At 46.3% G+C, this 19,815-nt stretch overlaps 1 protein-coding gene across 11 annotated transcripts in view; it reads right to left on the bottom strand.

Annotated features, from left to right (window-relative positions):
• LOC125454194 (insulin-like growth factor 2 mRNA-binding protein 2) overlaps positions 1 to 19,815 on the bottom strand; it is a 292,393-nt gene that overhangs the window by 173,011 nt on the left and 99,567 nt on the right. For 5 of the 11 annotated variants that reach the window (XM_048534702.1, XM_048534709.1, XM_048534705.1 and 2 more), the window contains 3 exons: positions 12,902 to 13,024; positions 8,016 to 8,084; positions 719 to 853 (listed from right to left, as the gene is read on the bottom strand). In XM_048534702.1, the coding sequence (XP_048390659.1) occupies positions 719 to 853; positions 8,016 to 8,084; positions 12,902 to 13,024 (327 nt within the window). The remainder of the gene's footprint in view (positions 1 to 718; positions 854 to 8,015; positions 8,085 to 12,901; positions 13,025 to 19,815) is intronic. The other 6 variants (XM_048534706.1, XM_048534711.1, XM_048534703.1 and 3 more) reach the window with 5 other exon arrangements.

Genomic DNA, 19,815 nt, shown 5'->3' with positions numbered 1-19,815 from the left:
ACCTTTTCTGCCATTTGGCAAACTGCATCGTCCACAACCGGTATCAGCACAGACTCTGCTGCATGGGCCTGAGATGTTAGGCCTCAGTCACCTCCATACCACAGACACTGCTGCATGGGCCTGGGATGCTAGGCCCCAGTCACCTCCCTCCCACAGACACTGCTGCATGGGCCTGGGCTCCCAGGTTATCCACCCACTCTGGTTTGCTAAAATCCACCTTCCCCTCAGCTCTGCCTCCTTTTATTTCAATGGGTCTGTGAATCTCACTCAAGGTTGTAGGTTCAAAATTTGGCCAAAGGACTGCCATCAGGACCTGCTCTCTTTTACATTGATAAAGACCGGCGAATGCTGGGCATTCAGGAAATGGGCACTGACAACAAGCAGAGTACAGTCACTCCACACAATCCATAATACCAGCTGCTGAAGAGCTACTGGTCCAGTCCCATCTGAGGGCAACTTCTCTGAACCTGGTCTGTGTTCTCCTTCAAGCAGGAACTCGCAGTCACCAGTGACCACCCAAGGACGTTGAGGACTGAGGGTGCGGGGGGAGAGTAAGGGATTGAAGACCCTTTCCCCACTCCCTCCCCAAGGAAATCAGTGCTTCCCATGCGTAGGGGCCCATCCTTCCCATTATCACCACCCTCCAGAACAGCAGGGGAGCAGCGTGTTGACAGGAACCCATTCAAGCAGGGGGCCATCAGTTCTTGGAGACACCTACCTTGATCGATGCTCCAGCAAACTTGGACAGCTGCTTGATCTGCTGACCTTTCTTCCCGATGATGGCGCCCACGGCTTGGGTTGGGATGAACAAGTGCACAACCTCCTGCTCCGACGTCTGCTGGGAAGGAGATGACTGATCAGTGTGAAGGAAGGGCGGGGTGGGGAAGAGGAGGAGAGAAAACAAGAAGGAACAAAGAAACACATCGGAATACATTGAAACAAGGAGGGCAGCGCAAGCTATCCTGGTGCGAAACAGTGGGGGTCGAACCAGTTTGATAACTCGCACGTCCCAGATGGCAAAAGCATACCGGCCTCCGCCCGCCACCACTGCAGCAGAAAGGAAAGCCAGAATGGGCACCGAGCTACTTCTAGCCGATGTCTCTCTCCCTGGTTAATATCCGAATTAAACAAGACCAATTTCTTTCTTTAGGGCTGCCAGTTTGTTGAAGCAAGAGCGTTTGCTGGAACTGACAAGCCAGTGGAGTCGGCAGACAGGTGGTAGATGAGGTTCCGTGCAGAGAAGAAGCAAGGTGATTCACCATGATCAGAAGAACATTGAAAGACAATATAGAGTAGCAGGTACAACTTTAAAGGGGCTGCAGGAGCAGACGGCCCTGAGTGCACAGATTACTGAACCTGGTAGGTCAGCTGGACAGAGCAGTTAATAAAGCACACGGTACTGTCAGTTTTAATAATGGGGGTATACTGTACCAGAGCAAGGAGATGATGTTGAACTTGAATAAACGCACTTGTCAGACCTCACCTGGATTACTGTGTACAGTTCTTTGTGCCATATCATAGGGAAGATGTGAATGTTTTGGAGACAGTGCAGAAGTGATTTACAAGGATGGTTCCAGGCATGAGAAACTTCAGTTATGAGGACAGACTGAAAAAGTTGGGGCTATTAACCCTGGGGAGAGGGTGACTGAGAGGAGATTTGATAATCATCATCAGGTTGGATTGAGTAGATAGTGTTGTGAAGTTGAGTAGAGTATTTGTGGATTGGGAGGCAGAAAGTTAGAATTTGGTGTTTGTAAAATGCTAGTGGGGGAAAGCAATGCGTGTTCCCTTTAAAAGATCATGTGCTTTCTCTGTGCTTAGAGATTAAAAATGGGCGACTGTGAGCTGCAGCTTGAAAGTTTCCAAGTACAGAGAGAACATCCAAATTGGACCATTTGTATTGAAAGGCCAAACAGTTAGTAGACCAAGCAGCAGCTTTTTACCAAAACAACAGGCTTTTAAATTTAGCCAATCAATTTGAACCAGGCACTCAGATACCAAAAGCCCATTAAATTTAAGTCTGACAGTTTTGACAACATAGGGTCAACCCTACTGTAAGAAATATTGCTATGTCATCACAGGTATAAAAAGAAGGGGACAGCTGGACAAAGCCAACAGAGCGAGCTGCCATCCGCCAAATCAAATGGCTCTCAGCTCTCGAGACAGAATCACTGGCTCTCACAGCCATCTCTTCGTCTTAGAGAAAGCACCATCTAAATAACTCTTCCAACGGTACAACTAGCTAACATTCCTGGCAGAAGAATCAACGGAGAAGGCACAGAACATTCTGGAAGACGCGTAATCTGATGTATTTTTGAGAGACTAAGTTCTTTTCTTTATATATGTAAGTGAGACTTGTAAGCGGGACTTGTACGTATTGGAACAGCATATCATTAGAATCTTGCTTTATACAGGAATCGTGAGTAGTTAGAAGGAATTTATTCAGTTTTGTTAATAGTTTAGTTAATTTGTTCACTGTTGGAGTTAGATAAATAAATTGTTACTTGTTGATTTTAAATTGACTGTCAGGAATTTATTTTGTTTAAAAACCAGAAGTTGCTGAAAGGCAGGTTACACCACTTTTCACACTCCTTTTACAGATTATGGGGCAAGGTATTTATCTTTGGGCGTTTCGGTTTAAGTTCTCAGAAAGGAGAAAACAGCCTTAAACTGTAGGGAGAAGCTGTTCCCACTCATAAAATGAACGAGAATAAGACAGCATAGATTTAAAGTGATATGCAAACAAAGCAAGGGCATTGAGAAAATACTTTTTTACCCAGGGTGAGTAGTTAAGAATGCACTGCCTGAAAATGTATTGGAGGCAGATTCAATTGAGTCATTGGATGGTTAGTATGGAGAGAAATGTTGTGCAGAGGTATTGGGAAATGACAGGAGGTAACAAGTAGTACTAACAGCAGTAGGTAATAAAACTGGTGCAGGCACAATGGGCTGAATGGCCTGCAATTGTATTGTGATAATGCTGTAACCCACAGCATCGTAATGGGATATCCAGCAGCTCCCAACACGAGAGCGCGCATGTGTGTGTGCGCACATACACACACACACAGCAGATGACACCAAAATTGCAGATGTAGTGGACAGCGAAGAAGGTTACCTCAGAGTACAACGGGATGTTGGTCAGCTGGGCCAATGAGCCAAGGAGTGGCAGATGGTGTTTGATCTAGATAAATGTGAGGTGCTGAATCTTGGAAAGGCAAATCAGGGCAAGACTTATTCACTTAATGGTAAGGTCCTGGGGAGTGTTGCTGAACAAACAGACCTTGGATTGCAAGTTCACAGTTTCTTGAAAGCGGAATCGCAGGCAGACAAGATACTGAAGAAGGCAATTCATATGCTTGCCTTTATTGGTCCCTGCATTGAGCATAGGCATTGGAAGGTCATGTTGTGGCTGTACAAGACATTGATTTGGCCGCTTTTGGAGTATTGCATGCAATTCTGGTCACTCTCCAGTAGGAAGGATGTTGTAAAATTTCAAAGGGTTGAGAAAAGATTCACAAGGATGTTGCCAAGGTTGGAGCATTTGTGCTATACTGAGGGGCTGAATAGACTGGAGCATTAAAGGCTGAGGGGGTGACCTTATAGACTTTTATAAAATCCTGAGGGGCATGGATAGGGTAAATAGACAAGATCTTTTCCCTGGGGCGAGAGAGTCTAAAACTAGGCTGCATAGGTTTAAGGTGAGAGGGGAAAGATATAAATGGGACTTAAGGGGTAACTTTATCACACAGAGAGTGGTGCGTGAATGGAATGAGTTGCCAGAGGAAGTGGCGGAGGCTGGTACAATTACAACATTTAAAAGGCATCTGGATGGGCACATGAATAGGAAGGGTTTAGAGAGACATGGGCCAAATGCTTGCAAATGGAATTTGATTTATATCAGATATCGTCAGCATAGACAAGTTGGAGCAAAGGGTCTGTTTCCGTGCTGTATGTCTCTACGATTCTATGACAACTCAGACAGAAGCTGTTAGAAGGCACAACACCCATGATGCTCCAGTACCCCAAGTCTGACACTTCCCTAACTGAGGTGACGAATACCCATCCTCCAGCACCCCATCATAAGGTCAAAGGGACTTCACAGCAGGGAAGGTGCAGCTCGTACCCTTGTCATTTCGACCTACAATGATTTGTCTGCGTCTTGGCAGACGGCGATGTTGAACACCTAACCAAGCAAGACCCCATCATCATGAGAACACAACACACTCAGGGTTTGTCAGTGGTCTGAGGGAAGGACAGACATAAATCAGAAAATACACATTTCAACGCAGTTGGCCAAAGAACCAGAAGGGAGGGAAGGAAGATTTTCTTTCTCCCTGGACAGCTATGACAACGTGGACTGCACAGTTTGAAAGGCCATGAGTGCGCGAGAGTGAGAAGAGAGGAGATTTACAAGGATGTTGCACAACTAAATAAATGCAGCTATGAAGAGGAACGATTGGATAGACTGGGGACATTCCCCTTTGGAACAGAAGAGATTGAGAGGAGATTTGATTGAGTTGTACAAGGTGTGAAGGCCTTGGTTAAAGTCTATGGCTAGGGTCAGTTTATCTTAGCAGAGAGGTCAGAGACTCGAGGGCACAGATTTGCAGTGACTGGTCGGGGAATTAAAGGGAAATGAGGAAAAGCTTTGTAACCCATGGAGTCTGGAAAGGGTAGTCAAAGCTGAAACTCTCAACTCATTTAAATCCTGCAAACAATTGTTGGAAAATGGGATCAGATGGGTGATCCATTTTCCAGCTAGCACAGCTGCGGTAGGCAGACCGGGCTCCATCCATGCTGCGAAACACTCTACAATTGCTAAATATCTGAACAGGATGAACGTGCAGGGATGTGGAGGCAGAATAGTGTGGCAAAACAACAGGATTCGCTCTTTCAGAGGGCCAGCATGGAAATGATAGGTTAAAAGGCCTTCTCCTATGCCATAATGATTCGATGTTTGCTCTTCTAAGGAACTAGCACGGGTTTAAATAAAGAGTAAAGTTCTCTCTACCCCGTCCACATCAAACACTCCCAACAGCAGATACAACATGGGGTTAGATTCAGAGAAAAGCTCTCTCTAATAATCACTCCCAGGACAGGTACTGCACAGTGCAAGTACACAGTGAGGATGCCTCCACAATGTCCCCATCAAACATTCTCAGGACAGGTACATCACAGGTTAAGTAAAACTGTATCTACTCTTTTAAAATGAAAGACACTCTACACTGTTCCCAACAAACACTCCAAGGGCAGGCATGGCAAGGCGTTAGATACAGAGTTAAGCTGCCTCTACTCTTTTAAGCTGAAAGTAAAGCTATCTCTGCACTGTCCCAGGATTGGGACAACATGGGGTTAGATAGAGTAAAACTCCCTCTAGTCTTTTAAACGGAACATAAATGTCCCTGAACACTGTCAGGTCCGGAGCTGCACAGGGTTGCATGCAGACTCAAGGTCCGTCTACATATCCCTGTCAAATCAGATGCAGCACAAGTTCAGGGAAAAGCTCCTTCAATACTGTTGTCAATAATTACTCCCAGGATGGGTACTACACAGTGCAAGTACAGAGTAAGGCTGCCTCTACACTGTCCCCCAACAATCACTGTCAGGTACCACAGAATGCAAATACAGTGCAAAGCTCCCTCTCCACAGTCCTCATTAAACACTGCCAAGCCAGGTACAGTATGGGAGTAGATACAGAGTGAACCTCCCTGTACATTGTCCCTGTCAAACGCTCCCAGGAGGTGCATCAAAAAGTTAAATACAGAGCAAAGCTCCCTCTCCACAATTCTCTTCAAACACTCCCAGGGGCAGCATGGTGTCAGAAACACAGCTATGTTTTCTCTGTTTTGTGCTCAGATTTGCTCTTGGTTAGCGCATTGTTTCACTGTTTTCATTTCCCTGCACTGGACATTCTGCAGAAGTTTTGATCTTCCTGCAGATTAGACCCACACATCCCAACAGGAAAAGAGACTTTCATCTCACCAATTACAGATGACTGAAGATCTGAGAGAACGAGGCCAACATGTAACCTCTGTGCAAGGGAATTTTGGGGTTTTTCATAGTTCAATTATTTTCCCCCAAGATGATGGGGCTGAGGGTGAGCTCAGTTCACCAACAATTACTCCCAGGACAGGTACCACACAATGCAAGTACAGAATAAGGCTGTTTCCCTTCTAAATCTCGAGCAACTCACAGAGCAGTAAGAAATTCACAGCATACCTTTTACCTTCAGCTGGGATGGAGGGTGCACACACTGTGTGCAGTTAACCCAGGGCCAAGAAAGAAATGTGACCCTGAAGCTGTAAACACGAGCCTGGGCATAGCTACCTCACCCCTGCCCCGGGCACATTATGAGTGCGAGTGCACACTGGGGCACAGCATGTCGGACGCTAATGCAGTCTGGGGAACAGCATTACAGGTACAAATGCAGGCTGGGACACATTAAAATGGGGATTAATACAGGCCAGGGTGCAGCATCACAGGCAGTTATGCAATGTGGGGCACAGCAGGACAGGCACTAATGCAGGCTGGGGTCCAGCATTATGGACAGTGATGAAAGCTACGGCACAATATTAAGGGCACTAATGCAGTCCATGACATTAATGCAGACTTGGCAATGCACTACAGACACTTATGCAGCTTGGGACACAGTATTATAGGCTCTAACACAGACTGGGCCACCGCATTACAGACTCTTTTGCAGGGTGGGATACAGAGAAATGTGAACTAATGAAGGCTGGGCACAGCAAGACTGGCACTAACGCAGACGAGGCTCAGCATTACAAGTACTAATGCAGTCTGGGGCACCGCATAATGGACACATGCAGGGTGGGACACAGCATAAGGGCATAATAACGGCGTTACAGATATTAACGCAGGGTGCGACAGAGCATTACGGATACTGGTGCAGGCTGCAGCATTGAATTAAGTGCACAACCGCAGGGTTGGACATGCCATGAAAGGTACTAATGCACGCTGGAGCACAGCATTACAGGTATGATTACAGGCTGCAGCACAGCATGGCAGGTACTCGTGCAGGCTGGAACACAGCATACAGGTACTACTGTAGCTGAGCAAACATTAAGGCCACTAATGCAGGCTGTGGCACAGCATGATGGGCGCTAATGCAGTCTGGGGAAAAGCATTATGGACAATTATGCAAGCGGGCTGATGACCTTCCCCCACAATCACACGTTTCAACCAAACCCTATATCCCAAAGGTTAACATGTCCCATTCTCTGACCACTACTGCACTGTGTTGTACACTGGCTCCCCGTATGGCCACACTTCCAAATATATAACCTTCATCAATGCTGTCCAAATCCACAATAACCCTCCTCTTCTACTTTGTCATTCTTCTTCCCCGTAACTGTCCCAGCTCTTTGCACTCCTCCTCTGGTTCTACCCCCACTCCCAGTTCTCTACAATTGTCCTCCTCTAACGTGATCCTTCACTGCAACCCTCCCATTCTCTGCACTCATCGTCCTCCTCTCTAACCTTGACCTGCCCTGTAACTCTCCCACTCTCAGCGCTCCCCCAAGGTTGTGCCTCTTTAGAGGCTGGCATGCAGTCCTTATAGCTATGCCTTCAGCCTGTGACCCTAAGCTCAGAGACCTCTCTGCCTCTGTCCAGATGATCCTTAATACCTCTTCTTCCATTAAGCTGCTGGCCACCTCTGTGACCATGCCTTTGTTGTGGTTTGTGTCAAGCTGGTTTTGGGAGCGCTCATATGATGCACCTCGGATTATGCGTGTGTTGTCCCAGCCAGCCCACTATTGTGGTTTACTAGCTCTCAGACTGAGGATGGAGGCTCTCTGGAGTTAGTAGTGGACTCAGCAACTGAGGGTTTTAATTTTCAGTGTGGGAGCGACAGCAGCTGGATTTAGCAGCAAGGGAGGGATAGGAAAGCAGAGGAGGAGGTCAGTGAGAGCTCAGTGTGTAGGCAAGGCAGGAGGGGTATGTACATGTGTATAAAGTTGTGCCTCTATGGCACTTGTTCAGAGCGTTACACTTACAGAATACAGCTGGGTCATTGTACCGACTGCAGGTGTATTGTACAGGGCACCAGGGTAGCACAGTTGACTCTACATTAGGAGAGGAAAAACACATCAGTCATTCCTGGTTTGGTACAAGTTGTTATATTTATTATATTGAGAAAAACTGCTCACCCACTTCTCCAATCAGGAGTCACTTAGGAATAGGAATCATGTCCAAATGACACCAAGAGAAAACTTGCACTATGTTGGGTTCTCCCATACAGACTAAGATTGGGTGCAAAACAGACACACTCACAAACCCTTTAATTGCAATGCAGAGCAGGCCGGTGTGCAGAAAACCTCTGTTGTCTGCTTTTGCTAGAGTACCTCTCAATCCACTCACAGTCATAGAACATAGAACATAGAACATAGAACAGTACAGCACAGAACAGGCCCTTCAGCCCACAATGTTGTGCCGACCATTGATCCTCATGGATGCACCCTCAAATTTCTGTGACCATATGCATGTCCAGCAGTCTCTTAAATGACCCCAATGACCTTGCTTCCACAACTGCTGCTGGCAACGCATTCCATGCTCTCACAACTCTCTGCGTAAAGAACCTGCCTCTGACATCCCCTCTATACTTTCCACCAACCAGCTTAAAACTATGACCCCTCGTGCTAGCCATTTCTGCCCTGGGAAATAGTCTCTGGCTATCGACTCTATCTATGCCTCTCATTATCTTGTATACCTCAATTAGGTCCCCTCTCCTCCTCCTTTTCTCCAATGAAAAGAGACCGAGCTCAGTCAACCTCTCTTCATAAGATAAGCCCTCCAGTCCAGGCAGCATCCTGGTAAACCTCCTCTGAACCCTCTCCAAAGCATCCACATCTTTCCTATAATAGGGCGCCCAGAACTGGACGCAGTATTCCAAGTGCGGTCTAACCAAAGTTTTATAGAGCTGCAACAAGATCTCACGACTCTTAAACTCAATCCCCCTGTTAATGAAAGCCAAAACACCATATGCTTTCTTAACAACCCTGTCCACTTGGGTGGCCATTTTAAGGGATCTATGTATCTGCACACCAAGATCCCTCTGTTCCTCCACGCTGCCAAGAATCCTATCCTTAATCCTGTACTCAGCTTTCAAATTCGACCTTCCAAAATGCATCACCTCGCATTTATCCAGGTTGAACTCCATCTGCCACCTCTCAGGCCATCTCTGCATCCTGTCAATGTCCCGCTGCAGCCTACAACAGCCCTCTACACTGTCAACGACACCTCCGACCTTTGTGTCGTCTGCAAACTTGCTGACCCATCCTTCAATTCCCTCGTCCAAGTCATTAATAAAAATTACAAACAGTAGAGGCCCAAGGACAGAGTCGACAAGTGGTATCTGGTTAAACAGCCCCTATGTGCTGATTCATCAATCTGCACAGCGCGAAATAAACTTACAGTGAAATATAGCGATAGGAAAAGACAGTGTAAGTTTCAATGGAAGACAGGGAAAAAATGCAAGACAGATAAAGGAGAGAGAGAATTGACAGAGGGGGCAGAGTGAGATTGAGCTAGAGAAAGATAAGCATAGTGAAGGGAGAAATGCTGAGAAAAGGAAATGGTAGCAAGCTAGACTGAGAAGCAGAGAGATACATAGCTGGAGAAACACAGAGAGAGACGCACAAAGACAGGCAGGCAGTTTACAATGGGCTGAAGGGTCTTTTTCAGTGCTGTAGGCCTCTTTGAGACCAACAGGCAGATGGGGAGAGAGACAAGGATAGACAGAAGAAAGCAACAAATCTGTAAAGAGAATTTTCTGAGGTTTGCGGACAGAATTAGAGACCCAGTTTCATTCCTGAAGCCTCATTGGAAGCACAGAGCTTCAGAACATAAACACATACAGAACTCAACCAAGTTGCTCAGCTAGGTAACATAATACAGGAGAATAACTGGTCAGGTCTTTGACTGATTTAAAGCCTCAGCTATCTCTCATGACAGAGTTGACACATTAACACTGCAATAGCGTCTGACTCAGGTTACAGACGGACTCCAAACCCTTCTTGTATCTCCACAATCCAGTCGGATTCTGGAGCCTTTTAGCCTCTTCGATGCAAAGTATTCCTTCACATTGTGATGGCAAGTTCAAAGCAACGGTGGATTCTATCTAACTCACTGTGAAGTGGCAAAACCCTTGGACATCTGCAGTGAGATAAGAATGACTGCATCTAGACATGGAGCACACCTTCTAACAGCAGTCCAAGTGGCAGCTTATCACTTAAGATGAGGGTGATGCTATCAATGGCAGCATCAATAGCAGATTCTTTTTTTGGAGAGGAGGGCACACTCTTGGGACTTTTAATGAGCCTCAGGGTTATAATTCCTGCTGACTCCCAAGATTAACAGTACACCTTCGTCCCCATTATCAATTGGCAGAGTGCCAGCACATGACTGCCTCTGGCAGTTGTGGACAAATGCAATGACATTCCTTCAGGTCAGTGCTTAATGTAGCTTGCCTCCACATTTAGAGCGCAGACAAGGGCATCAGTGGAATGACCCAGGCTCTGCTTCAACCGGCAGCACTTATTTCTGGCCTTGGGCTTTATCGAGGGCTTTGAAGGTAAGTCTGATTGATCAGCTATGTTCCCATATGCCTTCCTGCTCACACCCAGAGAGGACAATGCCCAATACCTTCCTGAAGGCTCTTTGAGATCAGCGACACATTTTTTAAAGCACCCACACTATGTGACAACTCAAAACAGTCAAATCCAGGAGGAGAGCAAGGAACTGAAACCTGTACCCCGGAACTGCCTGACACACATCTGGAGATTTGTGTCTTTCCTAAACAAGACTGAAAAGGAATCACCACAGTCAACTTGGCCTCCAAATATGCCCACACCCAAAAGAAAAGGCCACGTGACTTGTCTTTAATTCTTTTAGGATGTGAACATCACTGGTAAGGTCAGCTGGTTCCTAGATGACCTCTAACTGAGTGGCTGGCTGGGTCATTTGAAAGGACTGTCAGGAGTCACGAAGTCATACAGCATGGAAACAGACCCTTCAGTCCATCTAATCCACGTTCACTATTCAATTAGACCCACTTGCCTGCATTTGGCCCATATCCTTTTGAACCATTCCTCGTTCATGTACTTACCCAAATCTCTTTTAAATGTTTTAACTGTACCTGCATCCACCACTTCCTCTGGCAGTTCATTTTATAAACTGCTTTCTGTGTTAAAAAGTCCTTTTTAAAACTTTCTCATCTTACCCTAAAAATATTCCACCTACTTTTGAACACCCCACCATAGTTAAAAGACCCTTGCTGTTCACCTTATCTATGCCCTTCATGATGTTATAAACCTTTATAAGGTCACACCTCAATGTTTTATGCTCCAGTAAAAAAAAAGTCCCAGCCTACTTTTATACTCAAACCCCCCATCCCCCCAGCTTTTCTGAAGCCTCTCCAATTTAATAATATCCTCTTGTAACAGAGTGACCAGAAATGTACACAGTACTCCAGAAGTGGCCTCACCAAAATCTTGTACAACCCCAACAAGAGGTCCCAACTCCTATACTCAAAGGTCTAAGCAATGCAGGCAAGAGTGCTTCTTCTTAATCAACCTGTCTACCTGCAACACAAATTTCAAAGAATTATGTACCTGAACCCCTGAGTCTCCATGTTCTACAAAACTACCTACCTATTGTATAAATCCTGCCCTGGTTTGTTTTACCAAAATGCAATACCTCACATTTATCCAAATTAAACTCCATCTGCCACTCCTCAGCCCACTGACCTGAGCAACCACCATCTCTTTGTAATCTTAGATAACGTTCTTCATTGTCCACTGTACCACCAATTTTGGTCAACCACACTGCTGCGTGTTATGTCAGGCCAGACCAGGTAAGGACAGCTGATTTCTATCCCTAAGGGACACTGTTGAACCAGACTCATTTTTACAACAATTGGGGCTAGTTGCCACAGTCTCCAATATTGACAGCAGCTTTAATGGCAGATTTATTAGCTGCTGCGGCGGAGGGATTTGAGCCTGTGTGCCCGCAGCATTAGCACAGATTCTCTGGATTGCTACCCTAGCCACATCCCCACAAGGTCATCAATTTGCCTTCCAGAACATGAACACAGAATTCCAAGCTGATGTAGCACAGCAGGGTGGGGCGTGGGGTTCCTGCTTGGGATATATTAAAAAAAATCCACTGCTCAAGTTGCTGTGTTTCAATTTTCTTGCTATTTGTGGGACTCTGTTGATCGTATCACAAAGTACTTCACTGGCTGTGAAACACATTGCAATGTCTTGAGATGGACATGAAAGGCGGTATATAAATGAAAAGCCTCTACTCAGTGAACCTAAACCATACAAGTTGGACTATCACTGAATTGCAAAAAGAGGTCAATGAGGCAGGCTGCCCCTGCCCCTGAACTTAAGACTCATGTCACTTCCAGCTAAGCTTAGAGCAATCTACAGTCAGTGTCATCAGGCAGTGGGTGGGTAGCAGACAGAGTTCATCGTCATAGCTAGACAATGCATGGGTCAGATTTGGGGAAGGACAGTGTGAGGATTTGGTCCTGCGGAGACATCGGCAGAATGGCCAGTCCGGCCAGACCGGAATCAAAAGGACAGGAGCCCATTGAGCAACAATGATAATGACTGACGCTCACAGGCACAAACGATTATCCAGTTCTTTAGCCAGCTCGATAACCTGACCTTATTCTCCAGCTCAAACTGGCAAAAGGAGCCTCTGGGAAACATGTGCCTTCTCCACACTGTGATGTAGCGAGAAGCTGGGGGGGGTGATACCCTGCAGCGGGGGCATGCACTGTTGGATTGCGAGATCATGACCCCCATGATTCAGAGCGACGAATGCCTGGCTGCCTCGAGTGACTAGACGTAGTGGGGGACAGAAGGAGACTCACCGCGAACGGACTGTAGGAAGAGGCAGCTCCACGGGGCCGACTTGTCGATGGAAGTACTGGCAGTCCGGATGAGAAAATCCCCAGGGTATTTAAATTCAACCCCGGGATCAAATTTGCTTGTTGCTGAAAACAAAAGAAGGTGAGTGAGCCAGGCTGGGAACAACTGACATCTGTTGGGTTTCTTGGCCTTTGATCCTAAACCCCTCATCTCTATCTCTCTCTCTTTCTCATACACACAACTGGCCACCATGTGTCTGTGACTGGGGCTACGCCTTTTGACCACAGGGCAACGTTAACCATGGTCTTTGTCTTCACCCAATATTGACAGAGGCAGTGAGGTTGACTGGGTGGAAGTCATCCGTGCATAACTATAGCGCCTTCACTCACTGTTGGCCCAGGGACACAGAGAGCCAATAGCGCACGGAAACCTAAGTCAGTGTGTGATGCATCTCATGTAGTTGCTGACATTGCCACAATCTTTAAGAGGCTGGGTGCTGCTGAACGATGACCTGTAACTGATGAGCATGCACAATCTAAACAAACAGCAGTTAAACTCTTAATTGACTTCAGCCTTTTTGTTTATCAGCAACTGGGCTTTGCAACTTTGAAAGGTACAGTTTTTTAAAATTCATTCAAGGGATGAGGGTGTCGCTGACCAGGCAGCATTTATTGCCCATCCCTAACTGGCCAGAGGGCAGTTAAGAGTCAACCACATTGCTGGGTTTGGAGTCACATGTAGGCCAGACCAGGTGAATATGGCAGTTTCCTTCTCTAAAAGGACATTAGTGAACCAGATGGGACTTTTGCAACAATCGGCAATGGATTCACGATCATCATTCGACTCTTAATTCCAGATATTTATTGAATTCAAATTCCACTGTCTGCCGTGGCGGGATTTGAACCCGGATCCCCAGAGCATTGGCTCGGTATCTGGGTTAACAGTCCAGCAATAATACTACTAGGCCATCACCTCCCGTTGGCAGTAGAATAATATGATGTACGTGAGTTACTGGGAACAACGCGGAAGACAGCTTATTGAGAATGGATAAATCTCTGGAACTCGACTATCCCAGAACATTTGCTATTTAACCTCAGAATGATCCGGAGGGAAAAGGGGAGGTCAGAGGAGTGTACACATGAAACAACAGAAACCCTTCATCTCATGAACCTAATGTAAACAGATCCTCGGCACTTGCCTTTCCATGTATTTTTGTGTCATCCACAAATTTGGTGAGAGTACATTCACTTTCTTCCAGCAACTTATTAATATGTGTTGTAAATAATTTTAACCCAACCACTGATCCCTGTGGCACACCACCAGTTACAGTTTGCCAGCTTGAATCCATCCATTTTTTAAAATATATTCACTTGTTGGATATAAACATCACTGGCTGGGCCAGCATTTATTGCCTGCCTGTAACTGCCCCTGAGAAGATGGTGGTGAGCTGCCTTCTTTAACTGCTGCAATCCATGTGCTGTAGGAAGACCCACAATGCCATTATGGAGGGAATTCCAAGAGGGAATCCCAACTTGTTGTCATTTATTTGTCAGCCAGTCATCTATCCATGCTAATATATTACCTCCAACATCAATGGTCAGCTTATTAAATAGCCCTATGTGCATTACTTCAGCCAGATGCCTTTTGAAAATGCAAATATATTACATCTACCGGTTCCCCTCTATCTATCTTGCTTGTCACCTTCTGAAATGACAGTATTAAATATGTCAGGAATGATTTCCTCTTCATGAAGCTGTACTGACTCTACTTGATCATATTATGAGGATGAGAGGCGGGAGAACAATCTATGACTTTCTGGCTGAGCTTCAGGTAGTGGTCAGCTCTCCCTCGGAGCCTCCTCAATCAGGGTCAGGCACTGATCAGATCTCTCTCTAATCCTCTTGGATCACTATCCCTCTGAACACAGAATCATAGAGATCTACAGCACAGGAAAAGGTCTTTCTGTCCATTGTGTCCGTTCTAATCAAAAACAACTACCTGAGTATTCTAATCCCATTTTCCAGCATCCAGCCCATAGCCTTGTATGTCTTAACATTGCAAGTACATATCTAAATACCTCAAATGTTATGAGGGTTTCTGTCTCTACCAGCCCAACAGGCAGTGAGCTCCAGATTCCTACTACCCTCTGGGTGAAAATATTTTTCCTCACATCTTGTCGAAATCTTCCTCCTCTTCCGTTAAATCTCTGTCCTTTGGAAACTGACCCTTCCATCGGTGGAAAGTTTTCTTCCTGTTATCCTATCTATGACCCTCATAATTTTTTTACATGTCCATCATGCCCCTTCTCAGACTCCTCAGCTCTAAGGAGAACAACCCCAGTCGATCTAATCTCTCTTCCTAACTGAAACTCTCCAGCCCAAGCAATAGGTGAATTTCCTCTGCTCTCTCTCCTGTACTATCACATTCCTCTGATAACGTAAACTCCAGAACTGCACACGAAATCTAGCTGTGGCCTAGCCAACGTTTTATAGAGTTCTAGCATAACTCCCTTGCTCTTACAAACTCTTGTGCCTCAGCTAATGCAGGCGACTATCCAACATGTCTTCTTAACCACTTTTTTCCACTTGTCCTGATACTTTAAGGGGCTGGTATACATGCACACCAAGGCAGTGATCAGATCTGTCTCTGATCCTGAGCCTCTGCATTACTGTTGTTAAGCTCTGTAGGGATATTACCCCTCCACTTCGCACATCCAACTGTTGAACTTGCCTCCTGTACTTCATGTAACTTCATCTCTCACCTACTGTACTCTCTGAGATGGAAGGATGCTGGGGGGATGAGGTGTTCTTTCTGGGAGGAAGGCTGCACACAGGATTTTAAGCTGCCATCCACAATATCCAATCCTTCCACCACTGACACTAGTAGCAGCAGTGTGTACCGTCTACTAGATGCACTGCAGAAAGTAACAGAGAGGATTAGTGAAGGGACTGGGGTGGGGAGTTGATATTGCTTCGTCAGGCTTTCAAAAAGCATTTGACAAAGGGCCAAACAATACAGCAAACAAGAAGCCAGTGGGATTAAAAGGAGCAACAACAATGTGGATAAAAAGCTGATTGGGACAGAAAGCAGAAAATTGTGTTCTAAGACTGCATTTTCTTGTACAGGAGGAAAGCGTAAAGTAGTGGCCCCAGCAGTTTGTATTAGGGTCGCTGCTGTGACTTCCTGCCTAACCACGTCCATAGCATTAACATATATCACATAATGTACAATGTACAGTTAGGAGACTGTCTTCAAGAGAATATGGACAATTAAATTGGGCAGACAAAAATAAAATGTAAGAGGAATGAGGAGAGGCAGTGGAAGGTGATGGGAGATCTTCAGCTTACTGTGGAATAGGTTTGAGAGAAATGTTAAGAACAGCTTTCAGGAGAACCAACCGGAACTCGAGAGCAGGAATTTCTCGACAATTTCCAAAGGAATGAGAGGGAACCATGAAGTGCTTTCTTGAGTTACACTGAGAGTTTGATTGGAAGGAGCTGCCTCAACGGGTGATGGAAGGAGGTTCAAAAATAACTTTCAAAAGAGAGTTGGATAAAATTGCCTGCTTTTTAAGAAGTAAAGGAGAGTGAAAACAGGGAATTATGGACCCGTTATTGATGCAATATCAACATCAGGCGAGATGCTAAGAGTTTATTATCTGCGATGTAGTGACAGGGCATTTGGAAAATCAGAACAAAACAAATACATAGTTATAAAAGGGACAGTGTGTTTGACAGACCTGTTAAGAGTTACGTGGGGTCATGGCTAACTAGATTAGTAAGTAAATTTTTGCATTTTCACTAAGCATTCAGTAAAAGATGTCACACAAGAGGTTCATTCACAAAATCAGGACTTATGGAACTGGACTCAATGCTTTTTGCATGGAATTAGAAACAGACGGGAAACAGAAATAAAATGTTTGCCTTAAAGGGGACACAACAAAGATTCACTGGATTGCTGACAGATCGTCCCATGAGCAGGTTAGGTCCAGATTCTGAGAAGTTTAGAAGGATGTAAAGCAAACAAATTCTTCAACAGGGTGAATACTGGGAGGACGTGTCCAGCGGCTGAGGAGTTTATACCCAGGTGTCGCATTCTTAGAATAAGGTGTCAATCGTTTCAAACTGGAAGCATTTATTTCAATTGTGAGTCTTGCAAATCTGTGGTATTCACTGCTCCGAGGGGCAGTGAGACCCTTGTCCTAGTCCTTGAGTACATTCAACTCAGAGACTGTCAAGACTTTTGGATACTGAGGAATCAACAAAGATGCAAGTGTTATTGACCAGTGTCACAGGCTGAAATGGACTGAATAGCTTACTCTTGGCCCACTTCTTATGTGCTTCCAGGAAGGGAGAAAAATATAATGTGCAGAATAAAATGAGAAAGTGCTGGGAATCAGATCCATTCGACTTAAGGGCTAGCAACAGGGACAATGAGCTGAAAGGCCCCTTTCTGTGGCATCCAATTTATAATTCTGTGTGTCTACCACACCAAAGTGGGTTCCTGCTTCCCCGTGTTTGAAACAGGAAGTGTGCGAACCCTAGCATGAACTCTGCTCATCTCAGTGAGTAGAAACCTCACTAAAATGAGTTCTGAGATTGATATAGAATCTCTACAGAGCGAAACAGGCCCTTCAGCCCAACACGTCCACACCGGACCTCAGAGCATGTCAGTTAGACCCATTCCCCCCATAACCCACCTAATCTACCCATCTCTGAACACAACGGGCAATTTAACATGGCCAATCCACCTACCCTTGGGCTGTGGGAGGAAACCCACGCAGACACAAGGGAGAATGTGCGAACTCCACACAGACAGTCGCCCGAGGCTGGAATAAAACCCGGGTACCTGGCTCTGTGAGGCAGCAGTGCTAGCCACTGTGCCACTGTGATGTGACAGGAAATCCTGCAAACGCTGTGTCCACAAGGTCCAGTGTGTGCAAGCCAGGGCCTTTAGTTCTTTCACGATGCAAAATCTGGCAGCGGTTCAGCAAACGGGAGCGAGCCTATCTGCAAGTTTCTCTCTTGTAACAAGTGCAACCCACGCGACATCAGGGGAAGTGTTCAAACTTGTACAGAATGCTTTGCAACATTATTCAGCCATCGCACTGAAAAAGAAAAGATGCACATTCTGTGCCATGGCAACAGGCTGATGATGATGCCTCTTTCGAGTAGGTAAGAGCTCATTTTAAACTCATCCTTGCACGTCAGATGAGCAAATGGCACAAATTTCAAACACAATTCCTTTGAGGCTAAGCAACGATGACCTCAACAGAATATTCCAGCGAGACAGACTGGCGCGAACTTTGGGAGATCTTTTTTCTCTTTTGCGTTCCATTGCTAAGGTGATGTGGAGTGGAGTGCAGGACGTCGTGTTCCGTCACCCTTTATTTACACATGGAGAGTCTTTGACACCGATCCAGCTCCCTCAGACCAGATCTCAAAGTGAACAGGATGTCTTGACAGTCCTGTTTATATCTGTCAGTGAGGGCTCCCTGATTGGATCAGATTAACAGCCCCAATCAGGGGACTCATATTCTATGAGGTGTACTTGACTGACCTCATTACAATAACTACACAGGAAGGGAAAGGAGGAGACGGGAGAAGGGGAATGGGGGAACAGGGAAGAAGGGGAACTGGGAGAAGAAATAGGGAAAGAGGAAAAGGGGACAGAAGGGGAGAAGGGAGAAGGAGTGGAGGGGAGAAGGAGAGGGAGGGGTGGAGAGGAGATGGCAAGTGTGAAAGAGGGGTGGGAAGGAAGAGGAGAGGTTAGGGAGTAGAGGAGATGGGAAGCGAGGATGGGTAGTGGGAGAGGAAGGGCTGAGAGGATGGGGTGGAGAGGGCAGAGAATGGGGGAGAGGAGGGGAGAGAGGGGAAGGTGGAGGAGAGACAGGGAGGTGGGGGTGAGAAGGGAGTGGAGGAGAGTAGGGGACGGCAGAGGAGCAGGAAGGTAGAGATAGTAGGGATGGAGAGCTGAGGTGAGCGCAGGAGGTTGGGAGGGATGGGGATAGGGGTCTGGGGAGGCAGTAGGAGATGGAAAGAGGGGGAACAATTGGAGGGTAGAGGGGAGGTGGGTAGAGGGGAGGTGGGAAGAGGGCAAGAGAAGACAGGAGGAGGGGGAGTAGAGGACGGGAGGAAAGGTGGAGGGTAGAGGAGGAGAAAGTTAAAGGGATGTGGGCACTAAGGACAGGGGTTGGGGGAAGGAAGATGAGGAGGGAAAGACAGCAGAGGAGATGGAAGGCGTGTGAGAGGCGAGGGAGGATGGGAGTAGAAGGAGTGGAAAGGATGAGAGATTAGGGAAGAGGATGTAAGAGGAGGGAAGGAAAAAGGAGGTGAAGACTAGGATCAGGAGAGGAAATTGAGGGGAAGGGAGAGGACAGGGGAGGCCAAGGAACAGGTGGAAGAAAGGGGAGGGCAGAGAAGGCAGGGAGATGAGGGGGACGGGAGATGAGGGGGATGGGAGTGTGAAGGGAGGTAAGAGCAGAGAGCAAGTTAGCAAGTGCACAGAGAGTGGAGAGGAAGTCTGGGGGGTAGGGGAGGATGAACAAATTGACTGAGGGAGCAGGAGGAGGGGTGTGAATATTTATGGGTGTGATGCCAATCAAATGGGCTGTTTGTCCTGCATGATATCAAGCTTTTTTTTCCATGTTGTTGGAGATGCACCCATCCAGTCAACTAGAGACTATTCCATCACACTCCTGTCTTGTGCCTTGTAGAAAGTAGATAGACTTTGGGCAGTCAAGACACGAGGTAATTGCCGCAGTATTCCTAGCCTCTAACCTGCTCTGGAGGGCATTATATTTATGCAGTGAGTCCAGTCGAGGTTCTGATAACTGGTAACTCCCAGGATGTTGATAGTGGGGGATTCAGTGATGGCAACACCATTGAATGTCAAGGGATGATGGTTAGAGTGTCTC

This window comes from Stegostoma tigrinum, chromosome 7 (assembly GCF_030684315.1).
Source record: "Stegostoma tigrinum isolate sSteTig4 chromosome 7, sSteTig4.hap1, whole genome shotgun sequence".
Taxonomy (NCBI): domain Eukaryota; kingdom Metazoa; phylum Chordata; class Chondrichthyes; order Orectolobiformes; family Stegostomatidae; genus Stegostoma; species Stegostoma tigrinum.
Note: the sequence above shows the minus strand (reverse complement) of the source record. Positions and strands in the feature narration are given on the sequence as shown.